General features: G+C 36.3%; 1 protein-coding gene across 2 annotated transcripts; it reads right to left on the bottom strand.

Moving 5' to 3' along the window:
• Window positions 1-2,664: 2,664 nt before the first annotated feature.
• Window positions 2,665-10,866, bottom strand: LOC115586218 (dispanin subfamily A member 2b-like). 2 transcript variants are annotated; one of them, XM_030425054.1, is made up of 3 exons: window positions 10,823-10,866; window positions 3,545-3,787; window positions 2,665-3,112 (listed from the first exon to the last, which is right to left on the bottom strand). In XM_030425054.1, the coding sequence occupies exons 2-3, from the start codon at window positions 3,755-3,757 to the stop codon at window positions 2,963-2,965; spliced, it is 363 nt and encodes a 120-aa protein (XP_030280914.1). In that variant the 5' UTR covers window positions 3,758-3,787; window positions 10,823-10,866; the 3' UTR covers window positions 2,665-2,962. The 2 variants fall into 2 exon arrangements, with proteins under 2 accessions (XP_030280914.1, XP_030280915.1); XM_030425055.1 differs by lacking the exon at window positions 10,823-10,866 and adding an exon at window positions 10,220-10,240.
• Between the last annotated feature and the right edge of the window lie 2,863 nt (window positions 10,867-13,729).

Raw genomic sequence — 13,729 nt, forward strand, 5'->3', positions numbered from 1 at the left:
GACTCCATACATTTTGGTCAGAAATCTTTCATTGCTATTCCGATGTATACCAACATAGTCTTCCTCCGAACCCAGAAACGGCCATTTTGGGTTGGTCATCGCAGCTACAATCCCTGAGCCACTCCAGAGCTCTGTCAATCCAATATGGAATGGTCATTGCAAACAAAGTCATTCTTAAGGTTTGGAACAAAGAGCTCTCCCCATGTTTTGAAGCCTGACTTACAGAGTTCTCCAGTACACTGCACATGGAAAAGATCCAGTACAAGTTATCAGGGAAAGCAAGTAGATTTAAATATATATGGCAGCCCTTCCTTGACTACATCTCAATACAGAGGGGACCACCATGACACCTTAAAAACTTTTATATTTTAGTTGAACATTCGGCTATTACATAATTAAACTCTGTAATTGTACAAATGGATGACCATAGAAACCCATATTGAAGAGTACACCAACTGCTTTATCTGTCTTGTCCTTTTGTCTGTTTGCTTTGCTTCTTGGGGTTTATTTCATTTTATTCTCTATTTTTTTATTTTTTTATTTTATATTTTCTTCTTGCCCACTTTAAGGTGATAGGAGGGGTTTGATGAGGCAATTGTTTGTTTGTGGAAGCCTCACTGTCCTGTCTTTTCTTTGTAAAATAAAATAAAATATATATTTTTTAAAAAGTATCTAGGGCATGGAAGCATGGGTGGAAAACTCAAAGTCATACTTGAGCAAAAGTAAAGATATTCTGTTAAAATATTACTCTGGTAAGAATAAAAGTCACCCATATGAATAGTACATAAGATAATATCAGCTATTTGAGGACTTATGCTCAAGTATAAAGTAATTTTCTGGCAAAAAATGAACTTAGTTATCAAATGTGCAAGAAAAAGTACTCTATCTGATATTCAGCATTTTTCTGATTATTTGAATCCATGTGTCCTTTTTCTTTTTTCATCCAAATGCTGATGAAATACATACATTTAAAAGCGTGATACTCTGATGCAGCCTGCAACCTACAAAGTTACTAGTAACTAAATAAATGTAATGGAGTAAAGGTAAAAAAAATTCCTCCAGAGTGAAGTGGAGCGGAAGTGTAATGCAGCGTAGGTTAGCCCTAAGCCCAACTGCATGTTCTGAATTGGACTAAAAGCATTCATGTTTTCTTTCAGCGGACACAAACAAAACACAAGATACATCTAATGGAACTAATGGAAGAACTTTGTCACACTGTGTCGGCTGTTAAATGGGTCCTTTACATTCATGTGTTTTGTTGGCTGAAGGTTGATTTTGGGTTATAACAATTTTTCGATGGTTATGGTTGGATGAGAAGTTTATTAATAAAATTTGATATTGAAACTTGCATTATTTCCATATCATATTGGATCTAAACTTGCACTTAAAAAGTGAAGGTATACCATGCTAAATCTAGCAAATAGACTTAAAAATAAAATTAACAGAAGGCTTATATGAAAAATAAAAATCAAGAATTCCTAAGACAGTTCACCTGGTTGGTTAAAAGAAGGTTGAGTTTATCTTTTTTGTATGCACATAAACTTTAAGAGGGGTTTATTTGTATTTTCTTTCTAAATACAAGGTACCATTTTCAACCACATTAAGTGTTTTCATCAGTTACTCCTCCCATCAAATCACATGTCTTCTGATTAGCCAAGATAATGTTTACTGCCATCTCTATCTACTGCTACAAAAAGGTACAAATGTATGAAAGTGGTAGGTATGGTAACACAAGTTTAAGCCAAAGGGCTGTCTTTTGCGCTGTTTGAAGAATTCAAGGTAGAAAAAAATTTGACTTAAAAATGCTGTTTCATTTGACTTATTTTGTCACTTTCATTTATTAAGAAGTCACCAGACCTTGTGGAGATTTTGACTCTGCCTACATTGAGCTACTCCTTTTTTACAGCATGTTGAGGTAAAATTGGAATATCCTACTGTTTGTTACACACATACCATGTTGATTATCACATCTGACAAAGGTTAACAAAAAGGGCACCAAATAAGAGGCACAGAAGCAGGAAGGTAAAGAGCAAGCCCAACTCGTCAAATAACGACAGTCAGTTTTTTGACAAGCTGGGAATGAGACTCAAAAATCTTTGTTTCTTAAAAATTCCACCTTTAAGGAATACATTGACAGTCAAAGTTATCCAAAATGTGAGTAACAAAATGATAGGCAACAAAAAAAAGAAACATGTAGAATCCAGGAGAATCAACAGTTCTACAAAAAAAACAGAGGACAAACCATAAAGCCATTGGGAACATGTCCAGAACACATGGAAGACGAGAGGAACGAGGAACAGGGAGCAGGGAGCAGAAACAGGAACACTGGAGAGGTGAGACGAAAACTGAGACTGTGAGACTATGTGTAAGAGAAAAACGCAAGCTAACAGGACTAATTAACCAATTAAACATGGGTGAACTGAAATAAAGGTTTGGAAAAGGATAAGGTGAGGAAGTGACAAGCAAACAGGAAAACCATGATGCATCATATTCTCACCCACATTTTCTCTGACAGATTATTGTCACCATTTTGTCCTTGTGTTTTGACCTTTGTTATAAATTGGAGTAAGGAACTGGTGCTCCGTGCCCCTGTTTCCACTTTGGGTGGAGAAGTTCTTCATTCTAAAATTAATATCAGTAACAGATCAATAGAGTGAAAATGTGTAAAATCATGCCAGTGTTTATTCAACCTCACATCTGGATCACGTTTGTTAGATTTTGAGAGTAATGAACGAGACATCTTTATCACACAACTCTCTTTAAAACAATTGTAAAGACACAGGCTTTGCTGACAGGAAAATTAATTTTAATGATGAAGTCTGAATACAAATTGTCTACAATATTTAGCTTGAGAATGAAAACAGGCATAACAAGTTACAAACTGTTCCAGGAGCATAAAGCAGAGAATCACAAGTATCACCAAGGTCGCAGCAGCAGACAACTCCACACTATTTCAGCTGCTTCATCTGGCGAACAGGGCAATGACTATAAAAATGAAAGAAGAGATGATAATGATGGAACCAATGACTGTGGCCCAGATGTTAAGACAGCGGGCTTTGGAGGCGTAGTGTCGGGCACCATCCAGATCTCCAGCCATTCTCCGGTCTCTAGCCTATGAGGACCAAAGCATATTGATTTTAAAAGTGATTATAGTCTACTCCGAGGGAATTTAACTCATAATCTCCTGCAAGTGCCTTTGATTCTTGTTTGCTGTGTTTTTATTCGATTCTTTTCTTCTTCTTCCATCCGTTCTTCCTTTTCCAGTACCGCATGGTTCTATCTTTGATTCTTCATCTTCAGAATGTTCTTTTTTAAAAATCTTTGTTTATCTCAAACTTGTATCTGATTTATTAGTTTTTTCCTTTTTCATGTTTTATAATATCTATCTATCATCGTGATCCTATAATTGTTCTCCAAATTATTATTATCCTGGGCTTGGTAAGGCTGTGTCTTACTTGTATGCATAAAAAAGTTGGCATAGTGTCAGAGATATACTTTATAGTAGATCATAACAAAAGATTTGCACATGATTGATGGAACTCACTTTGATCGAGAAGATGAGAGCCGCCAGTCCGAGGCAGAAGGGGTTTGAGTAGACAAAGCAGTAGAGGGACCAGATGATGTGGTCCTTGGGGGGCTCAGAGCTGATGTTCAGAGTGGTGTACTGACCCACTGCAGGTCCTCTAGGCTGTCCAGGGGACCAATCATACCTCTCCTGCAAGGGAACAGGCTCACCCAGTTGACCTGCAGGATTCATCCTCAGCTTAACTGTGGTCTGGAGTGCAGGCTGCAGGAAGGTGTACAAGAACTCAAATGTAACTGTAAGTGGTGATTTCCACAGGAAGCCAATGTCGCAAACTGAAACGACCGCATGGGTGTTGGCTATTGTTTTAACTCCACAGTTTCCCAATGGTTTACAAAACAGAAGCTAGTAAGGTGATATTGCCATGCCCCTTCAAGGCTAATTGAAGCACTGACCAAAGCCTTGCAAGAAGGCCACTCATGTATGACTGCATCTGTTGTTCTGCCATTTGATCAAATTTCACATTAAAATAAAACATGTTTACCCAATCATAGGGCACGGGAGCATGGATGGAAAACTCAAAGTCATACTTGAGTAAAATTAAAGGTATTCTGTTAAAATATTAATCTGGCAAGAATAAAAGTCACCCATATGAATAGTACTTAGGATAATATCAGCTATTTGAGGACTTTTGCTCAAGTATAAAGTAAGTTTCTGACAAAAAATGTACTTAAGTATCAAATGTGCAAGAAAAAGTACTCTTTTTTTTAACTATCTTTTTTTATTTTTTTATTTGTGACAACAGAACAAGTCATTCATCATTCATTAAGGAAACAAAATATGACCACAGCTTTCTGCTGTAACAAAGTGATAACATATATAACAAAATCGTATAAAAAGAACAAAACAAACAAACCAGACACTAAGCATGAAGACAAACAAAAAACACTGAATATCTTAAAGAAAAAAAAAAGGGGGGGGGGGGGGGGTTCACTATATCAGTGATTGTTTATGCTTAGTCTCCTAATTTACTCCAATACTTATTATTGCTGGCCAGTCACTGCTAAAGAATCTGCTAAGGGGGGACCACTCTTTAACAAAATCCTACAGGGTTGCTTCAAGTACATGAGATAACCGTTCATATGGAAGAAATGATAGTAATTTATCATACCATATAGATATTGTAGGAGGATGTACATCAAGCCAAACCTGCAGGATCGAAAGACGTGCAGCATACAACATAATATTTAACAATTTTACATTTTGACCAGACAAGGAAAAAGGGCTGATACCAAAAATACACTGTTTAGGATCCATTGCTATTCTGATGCCAAGGAGGTTCTCTATCTCTGTTTGAACAGTAGACCAGAATATTTTAATCAATGGGCACGACCATATTAAATGAAAGTAAGTGCCTGGTTGTTTTTGACACTTCCTGCATGTTGCAGAACATGAGTTGTCATATTTACTACGTATTTCAGGAGTCACATGCAGTTTATTAATTATCTTAAATTGTGTATCATGCGATTTGTCTGATCTAGTAATTCTTTTGGCATTATACACAACTTTACGCCAGGTCTGGTCATCTAGGTGAATACCCAAGTCTCTTTCCCAGCTACTTTTAATATTTATTGTAGTCTCATCATTCATAAGCAGCTGGTCATATATATAGGTCATCACTTTCTTATTAATAGTTGCTGCTTTTGTGATAAGACTATCAAGAATATTCAGCTTTCTGCCACTTTTGTAATATGGAATAGAGTTTAAATAACTCCTGATTTGTAAGTAACGATAAAAATGTATTTGAGAGAGATTGAACTCTTCCTGTAGTTGCTGAAACGACTTTAGTGCATCGCCCAGATACATATAATCCATTTTTGTAATACCAGCAGCCTTCCAATCTCTAAATCCCCCGTCTACACAAGTATATTCAAAGTCGGGGTTATTTGCAACGGGTGCTAAAAATTAATATTGACTAAGTCCAAAATGTTTACGTATACTGTTCAAAGACTTGCATATATTTGTAGCTATGAAATTATCCTTCATTTTAATTTGTAGGTTACTGAAACGAACAAAAGGAAGGTCTGACATTGAAACATTATCTAGACCTATACTTTCCAGATCTGTAAATGAAAACTCACTGTCTTTTACGGAGTCTGCGACAAATCTCAGTTGTGAGGCCCAGTGATAATAAATAAGATTAGGTAAGGCTAACCTACCCTTTCTTATAGGAGATTGGAGCTTCTTTCATCCTGGGGCGCTTATTTTTGCAGACAAATCTACGAAATGCACTATGTATTAATTTAAATAGCTTTAATGGGATATAGGTAGGTAGCATCTGAATTGGATACAGTAGGCGTGGCAAAACATTCATTTTAATAATTGCAATCCTGCCTAATAAAGACACTGGTTAATTCATCCATCTTTGAAGATCCAATCTGATTTTAGTAACAGTAGGTAAAACATTACATTTTGTTAAATCAGAGAGCTTGGCTGGGGAAAAAATGCCAAGATATTTAAACCCATTGTAAGTCACCTTAAAAGGCAAGTATTCTGAAACATCCTCACTACTGATTTTCCCAAGGGGAAAGGCCATGGACTTATCATAATTGATTTTGTATCCAGAAAAAGTGCTAAATTCATCAATTAGGTTAATCAAAGCTGGAATGGATGTAGATGGTTCCTTCATAAATAAGAGAAGATCATCTGCGTATAATGACATTTTATGTGTTCTGACATTTGTTTGAATGCCCTTCACCTGGTCACTCGCTCTTATAATTTCAGCTAAAGGCTCTATTATCAAAGCAACAAGTAAAGGAGACAGGGGACAGCCTTGTTTTGTGCCCCTCTCTAAGGAAAATATCTGTGAAGTCAAACCATTAACCGATACAGCCGCTTTTGGAGATGCATACAGCAATTTAACCCAATCAATAAACATATCACCAAAAGAAAATTCATAAAGTGTTCTGAATAAATAATTCCATTCTACTCTACTCTACTTTTTCAGCATCGAGTGAAACTATTACTGCATTATTCTTATTAAATGCATGTTGCATAATGCCCCGTAGTCGTCTGATATTTGAGTATGAATGGCGATTTCGAACAAACCCAGTTTGATCTGTGGTCACTAACTTAGGCAACACTAAATTTAGACGTCACGCGTCGCCAAAATGTTGGCTAGTATTTTGGAATCTATATTTTGAATTGATAAAGGTCTATATGAGGATGGACTCTCCGGATCTTTCTGTTCTTTTGGTATTACCTTGATAGTGGCTAACTGCATTGTTTTAGGTAGTTGCCCAACCTGTAAAGAGTGTTGGAACATATTAGTTAATAATGGTACAAAAATTGATTTAAAAGTCTTGTATATTTCAGATGGAAAGCCATCTGGTCCACATGCCTTACCATTTTTTAAATTAATGATAGCTATTTCAACCTCTTCAGATGTAATTTCGGCATCGAGAAGATTCCTATCAACATCATTGATCCTAGGTAACTTAAGTTTTTGAAAGAAAGTATTCATGCCATTCTCTTTTCCTTAATTTCCTGATTTATATAGTGAACAAAAAAAATCCTTAAAAACATTTGAAATTTCAGAGGAAGTATATACTTATTTACCATTTTTATCTTTCAATGTTGTGATTGCATTGCTAGGTTTTTTGTTATTGGTTAAATTAGCTAAATAATGTCCTGATTTATTTCCATATTCATACCTTCTATGTTTCTGTAGGAATAGAGCCTTTTCTGACTTTTGAGATTGCATTGTGTTAAGTGCTGATCGAATGATTAATACTTTGTCCCAGCTTTCCTTAGACAAAGTTAGTTTATGCTCTGATTCAGCACCTTGCAGCTTTAATTCTAGTCTTCTCTGTTCTTTAATTATTTTCTTCTGCTTGTGGTTTCCCATAGGTTTGATGGATCAGTTTCCCCGTTATCATTTATTTCTAAGAATTCCACAAGTTGAATTTTTGCCATGCGATAAAATTCCGGGTCCGACAATATTGACCTATTACACTGCCAGGAATGTTGATATTTATGTAGCTTCGTAATAGAAATCTCAATTGTAATCGGAGCATGATCCGATATATGAATGTTCCCAATACTGGTACTTGATACAAGCTCTGTAGATACTTCAGATATCCAGAAGAAATCGATTCTAGAATAGGTTTTATATGGATTGGAGAAAAATGTGTAATCTTCATCATGTGGGTGCATTATCCTCCATATATCTACAACATCAACCTCATCCAGCATTTGATACAGGGCTCGTTGTCTAGGATTCCTCTTAGTTATCTTCAGACCTGGGTTTCTATCTAATGTGTTGTCCAATACACAGTTCCAATCACCACCCAAAATCATAAATGAACAGCTATATTTAAGTAATAAATCAGTCATGTTTGTAAAAATGGATGGATGAATATCCGGAGCAGCATATACATTAAAAATTGTAATTTTTTCACCATATAAAAATCCATGAATCAACACATAGCATCCATTTGAATCAGCCTCAAAGTGATCAACGATGAGTGGTATTTTTTTATGTATTAGTATTGCCACTCCTCTACTTTTACTATTTAATGAAGAAAAATACACTTTTCCTACCCAATCTTTTTTATGCTTTTTATGTTCCTCATCTATTAGGTGGTTCTCTTGTAACATTGCGACAGAAGAATTTTCTTTCTTAAAAAAGGATAATAACCTATTTCGCTTAACTGGATTTTTACAGCCCTTAATATTCAGGGAGCAGATTTTAATAGAAGATTGGGACATTATCATGGCACACTGAATGGCAAATATTCATTTGACCAACAGGCCTTTTGCACACCATCTGGTACCAGTGATCCAAAAATGGATCTCCCCACAAGAAAAAAAAAAAAAAAAAAAAGACAAACAGACAAACAAAATATGACCAAATACTAGAGATGCACCGATCAGGATTTTTGGGGCCGATCACCGATCACCGATCACCAAAAGCAGTATCTGCCGATCCCGATATTGCCGATCACAGTGTCAAATCCATAAATTCTTCTATATTGTTGTCTTGTGTAACTTTTATATATTTAATTAATGATTTTTCTTACACAACATTGACATTGTATTATTAAGTATAAAAATTAGGAGATGAGAAAGTATCATGAATTGACCACCGTTTTATTGCAGGCTGAGGCAATGTGCAATATTTCACACTCTAGAGACTCTCTTAGAGACAACTTGGACTCAGCTTACATAGAGTAACTGTAGCTTACTAGTGGGAATGCATGCAGTCAGGGTGGGAATTTTGTCATTTTAGGGGCAAGTCCATTTGGCCTGCACTTTTCTTTTCAGGGGCACCAAGACCACATGACAGGGCACATAGGCCACTGAGTAAAATGTGTTGATTTACCTTTCAGACTGATACCATAACATCCTAATTTATAATTAGACATGGATTATGTATTAAAACATTTTTTAAATACCAATATCAAGTTGATGTTACATTACAAAACAGTTTTTTTTAAGTAGGGTTAGGGTGAGGTGAGTTTTGTGACACCTCACTGAATATTAGTGTTATTGAATATTTCTCCCAAATAGAAATTCCCCAAAATTATGGCAAAGCACATTTTTTCCAAACAAAAAATCTGTAGAATAACCAGCAGGAGACCACTGATGTGTGGAGTGATTTTGGTGACACTACACTCTGAATAATAGTGAAGTTACTGAATACTTTTTGTAGTATCTCTTTTCGGTGTTGCACTTTGTAGACGGTACCTGCGCCCTCGTCTCACAGCTGGCTGATCATACAGACCAGAGTTAATGTCCAGACGCTCGTTTTGATTAACATAATTAAAACGAGTTCATAATTACGAGATCAGGATCTCGTAATTATGACAAAAGATCTCGTAATTATGAGATAAGGAAAGGTGCGTCGTTGATTGTGAATAACATTTACGGTAATCGTACTGAAGCCGCTCTGATGAGTGGCTGGTGGTGACTGTGTGGGTCAGACTGCAGTCTCAGCCAGACCCATGAAACATACGAGGATAAGGATTTTGACAGAGGATTACTTAAATAGTACACAGTAGAAGTATATGAAGTACTATAGTTACACAAGTATAGGGAGTACTTAGTTCAGCAGTATATGAATCTTGGTCTACTAATAGAAAATATGTTTTTTAATAACATAAAAGTTGGGCGAAATGTCCTTATTCTTTTTCTCTGTTAAGGATTTTGACACAGGATTACTCGAAAAGTACACAGTAAAAGTACTTCATATTATGCATGCAAGTAGTCTAGGAAGTGCTAAACCCAGCAGTTTATAAATCTTCAACTACTTATGGAAACAATGTTTTGTTGTTGTTGTTTTTTCTCATGTCGTCCTTTACTTTGAAATCCGGATACCTTCGTGATACCTTCAGTTTATTACCGGGAGTATTTACTGTAAAAGTATGATCTCGTAATTACGAGATCTTTTCTCATAATTACGAGATTCGGATCTCGTAATTACGAGATCTTTTCTCATAATTACGTGATCTTTTCTCATAATTACGAGATCCTGATATCATAATTACGAGATCTTTTCTCGTAATTACGAGATCTTTTCTCATAATTACGAGATAAGGTGTCTGATTTTTTTTTTATCCAGTGAATGCAATGCGCTTCCGTACTTCCGTACCCCTGAACTCGACAGAAAGCGTAGCAGGAAAGAGCATTGCATACCTTATGCCAGCAACCTGAAATTTCTTTTTCACTGGAGCGAACAATTTGCGCTTCTTCTGAACAGCCGCGCTGAGGTCAGGGTAAATAGAGCTCCTTCTCCCATTGAAAAAAAGTTCTCCTCGCTCCCGGGCGCGGCTCATCACTTTTATTTTCTGTTGATAACTCCCGAACTTCACAATGATAGGTCTTATTCTTGATGAGTTCGATGTAGAAATGCGGGGCGCACTATCAATTTGCAGCGGAGAATCTGCCTGTATATCGCCAGAAAGCGGCGTATAAACGCCACTGTGTCCTTCTTCTCTTCACCCTCCATCATCACACCATATATCAGCAGATTGGACAGCCGGCTTTTATTTTCCAGGTAATCCACCTTAGTTTCCAGTACCTCCACTGTTTTGAGCAGCCCGGTGATCTTCGTATCAGCGTCGGCAACATTATCCTCAGTGGCACTCACTCTGGTTTGAACTTCGGCAATTTGTTCATTTAGTGCATGCATTGAGGAATGTATTTGAGCCATTTGTTTATCAATATTCGTCAAACTGAGCAAGAGTTCTTTTTTGCTTCCATTTACCGCTTCCCATAAAGTTTGTAAAGTGATATTACCCTCAGCCATTGTGGTGCGAGGCAGTCCAGCCAGGTGCAAACAATCAGTGGGATTGGCGTGGGGTTTCCAGGTCGTGATATTAGGCTCAGAAAATAGTCTTCTTTGTCCAGTTATGACATTGACAAGTGAGTCCACAGGTTAGATCACATGCATTTTCATACTTATCATATATATATATATATATATATATTTATATATATATATATATATATATATATATATATATATATATATATATATATGATAAGTATATATATATATATATATATATATATATATATATATATATATATATATATGTATATATATATATAGAGAGAGAGAGAGAGAGAGAGAGAGAGAGCCTCGGCACATGGGGCGCACGCTCTACCAACCGAGTTAAACGTCGCCCCAAGTTTATATTGTTAATGTAGAACCAGGCTTGGGGAGTAACGGACTACATGTAACGGCGTTACGTAATTAGGATACAAAAAAAACAGTAACTGTATTCCGTTACAGTTACAGAAAAAAAAGACGTAATCAGATTACAGATACATTTGGAAAAAAATTGGGATTATTAGTTGGATTACAATTAAAATATATGATAATAAATTATGAATAAATGTGAATGAATGAATCTAACACTTGCCAATGCGGCAATGCCGTATGCACGCGTGCACACATTACTACACTTCAGACAAGTCAGTCACAACGACGCTCTGCTCTCAAGTGAAGCCAGGCGGCTCATTATGGACTCGAGCGCTAGAGAAAAAAATGCTTTCACTGCGTGGAAATTTCGCCATTACTTTGTTTCTAAAGAAGTAAGAGGGAACAACATCACTGCACAGTGCAAGCTATGCCTCCCAGCTGTGCACACACTGTCATCGTCCAAGGACTCCACATCTAATTTAAAGAAACATTTAATGGTAAGCGAAACTGCGAACGTTAGCTAGCTACACAGAAATTCTGTTAGCTAAAGTTAACATTAGTTAGCCTGTTAACCAGGGTCGGGCTGTCATTGTTACTACTACTGCTGCTGCTGCTGCTACTGGGTCTGTGGGTGGTGGTGCTGCTGGTGACCGGGATGGTACGTGTTTAGGTTTTTTGGTAGTTTTGAAGTCTCGTTTTGGTTCGCTCCCGTTTGCCCTGTTAAAATTAAGACATTACATTGTTAATACAAACTCAACACTTCCTGTGTCCGTCTCAAATTTAAAGTCCTCCAGCATAAATAGCTTAGTAGGCTTTTATTGTGAAACACTTGCACGGACTTCATCGTGGAAATCTTGTTGACTTGCGAGGGCCCCATAGACACTTGAAATGTAGCTACTGCCACCTTGTGAGGCTTGTACGTTACAAATTTGCCTGAAACACCTGCAGTGACTGAAATGGGTCACTAACACTTTAGATCACAACAAGGTATTAAAATAGCATGATTATATTAGGAAATTGTATGGGTAATTTTGGGGGACAAATAAGTGACACACATCCTATATGTGGGGGTGTTTTACTACTGCTATTACTAGAAATAGGCCTAGTAGTTACAATAACACAAATAATAACTGTTACCATTATTATTATTATTATTATTATTATTATTATTATTATTATTGTAATATGTCATGTAATTCTTGAATACAGCTGAATAGTTAGTTGTCAATGAATAAAACTGAATAAATCTAACATACCCTACAATTAATTAAATATTTAATTTGCTTTATGTGTTCCTTAGAGGAAGTCTTTAATTGCATGTGCATTGAGGTAATCCAAAAGTAACTTAAAGTAATCAAGTAACATTACTTTAATATTGTGGTACTTGGATTACGTTACTGACTACATTTTTTAACAGGTAATTAGTAACTGTATCGGACTACATTTTTAAAGTAACCCTCCCAACCCTGTGTAGAACTTATAAGTGGGCAGACTAATCCGGCGCTGCCTAATCGCGCACGTCTGCCTCAGCGGCCGCCATCTTCCTGAAGAGAGAGAAGTACTCTATCTGATATTCAGCATTTTTCTGATTATTGGAATCCATGTGTCCTTTTTCTTTTTTTTTCATCCAAATGCTGATGGAATACCCACATTTAAAAGCGTGATACTCTGATGCAGCCAGCAACCTACAAAGTTACTAGTAACCAAATAAATGTAATGGAGTAAAGGTTAAATATTTTCCTCCAGAATGAAGTGGAGCAGGTTGTAATGCAGCGTAGGTTAGCCCTAAGCCCAATCGCATGTTCTAAATAGGACTAAAAGCATTCATGTTTTCTTCCAACGGACACAAACAAAACACAAGATACATAATGGAACTGATGGAAGAACACACTGTGTCGGGTGTTTTAGTGGGTCCTTTACACTCACGTGTTTTGTTGGCTGAAGATTGATTTTAGGTTATATATATTTTTCGATGGTTATAGTTGATGAGAAGTTTCTCAATAAAATTTGATATTGAAACTTGCATTATTTCCATATCATATTGGATCCAAACTTGCACTTAAGAAGTGAAGGTGTGCCATACTAAATCTAGCAAATAGACTTAAAAATAAAATTAACAGAAGGCTTATATAAATAAAAATCAAGAATTCCTAAGACAGTTCACCTGGTTGGTTAAAAGAAGGCGGAGTTTATCTTTTTTGTATGGACATAAATTTTAAGAGGGGTTTATATTTATTTTCTTTCTAAATACAAGGTACCATTTTCAGCCACATTAAGTGTTTTCATCAGTTACTCCTCCCATCGAATCACATGTCTTCTGATTAGCCAAGATAATGTTTACTGCCATCTCTATCTACTGCTACAAAAAGGCACAAATGTATGAAAGTGATGGATATGACTTTATGCCAAATATTTACAGAAGTTTATGCCAAAGGGTATAATATTTTGCACTGATTGAAGAATTCAAGGTAGAATACAGTTATTTGACGTAAAAATGC

This window comes from Sparus aurata, chromosome 8 (assembly GCF_900880675.1).
Source record: "Sparus aurata chromosome 8, fSpaAur1.1, whole genome shotgun sequence".
Classification (NCBI taxonomy): Eukaryota; Metazoa; Chordata; class Actinopteri; order Spariformes; family Sparidae; genus Sparus; species Sparus aurata.

What these genes read in the sequence shown, in the direction of transcription:
- LOC115586218 (XM_030425054.1), bottom strand. Translation starts at nt 3,757, where the DNA reads ATGAATCCTGCAGGTCAACTGGGTGAGCCTGTTCCCTTGCAGGAGAGG. An exon ending in CTCTCATCTTCTCGATCAAA is followed by an intron (nt 3,113 to 3,544) that starts GTGAGTTCCATC and finishes TGGTCCTCATAG; the next exon opens with GCTAGAGACCGGAGAATGGC.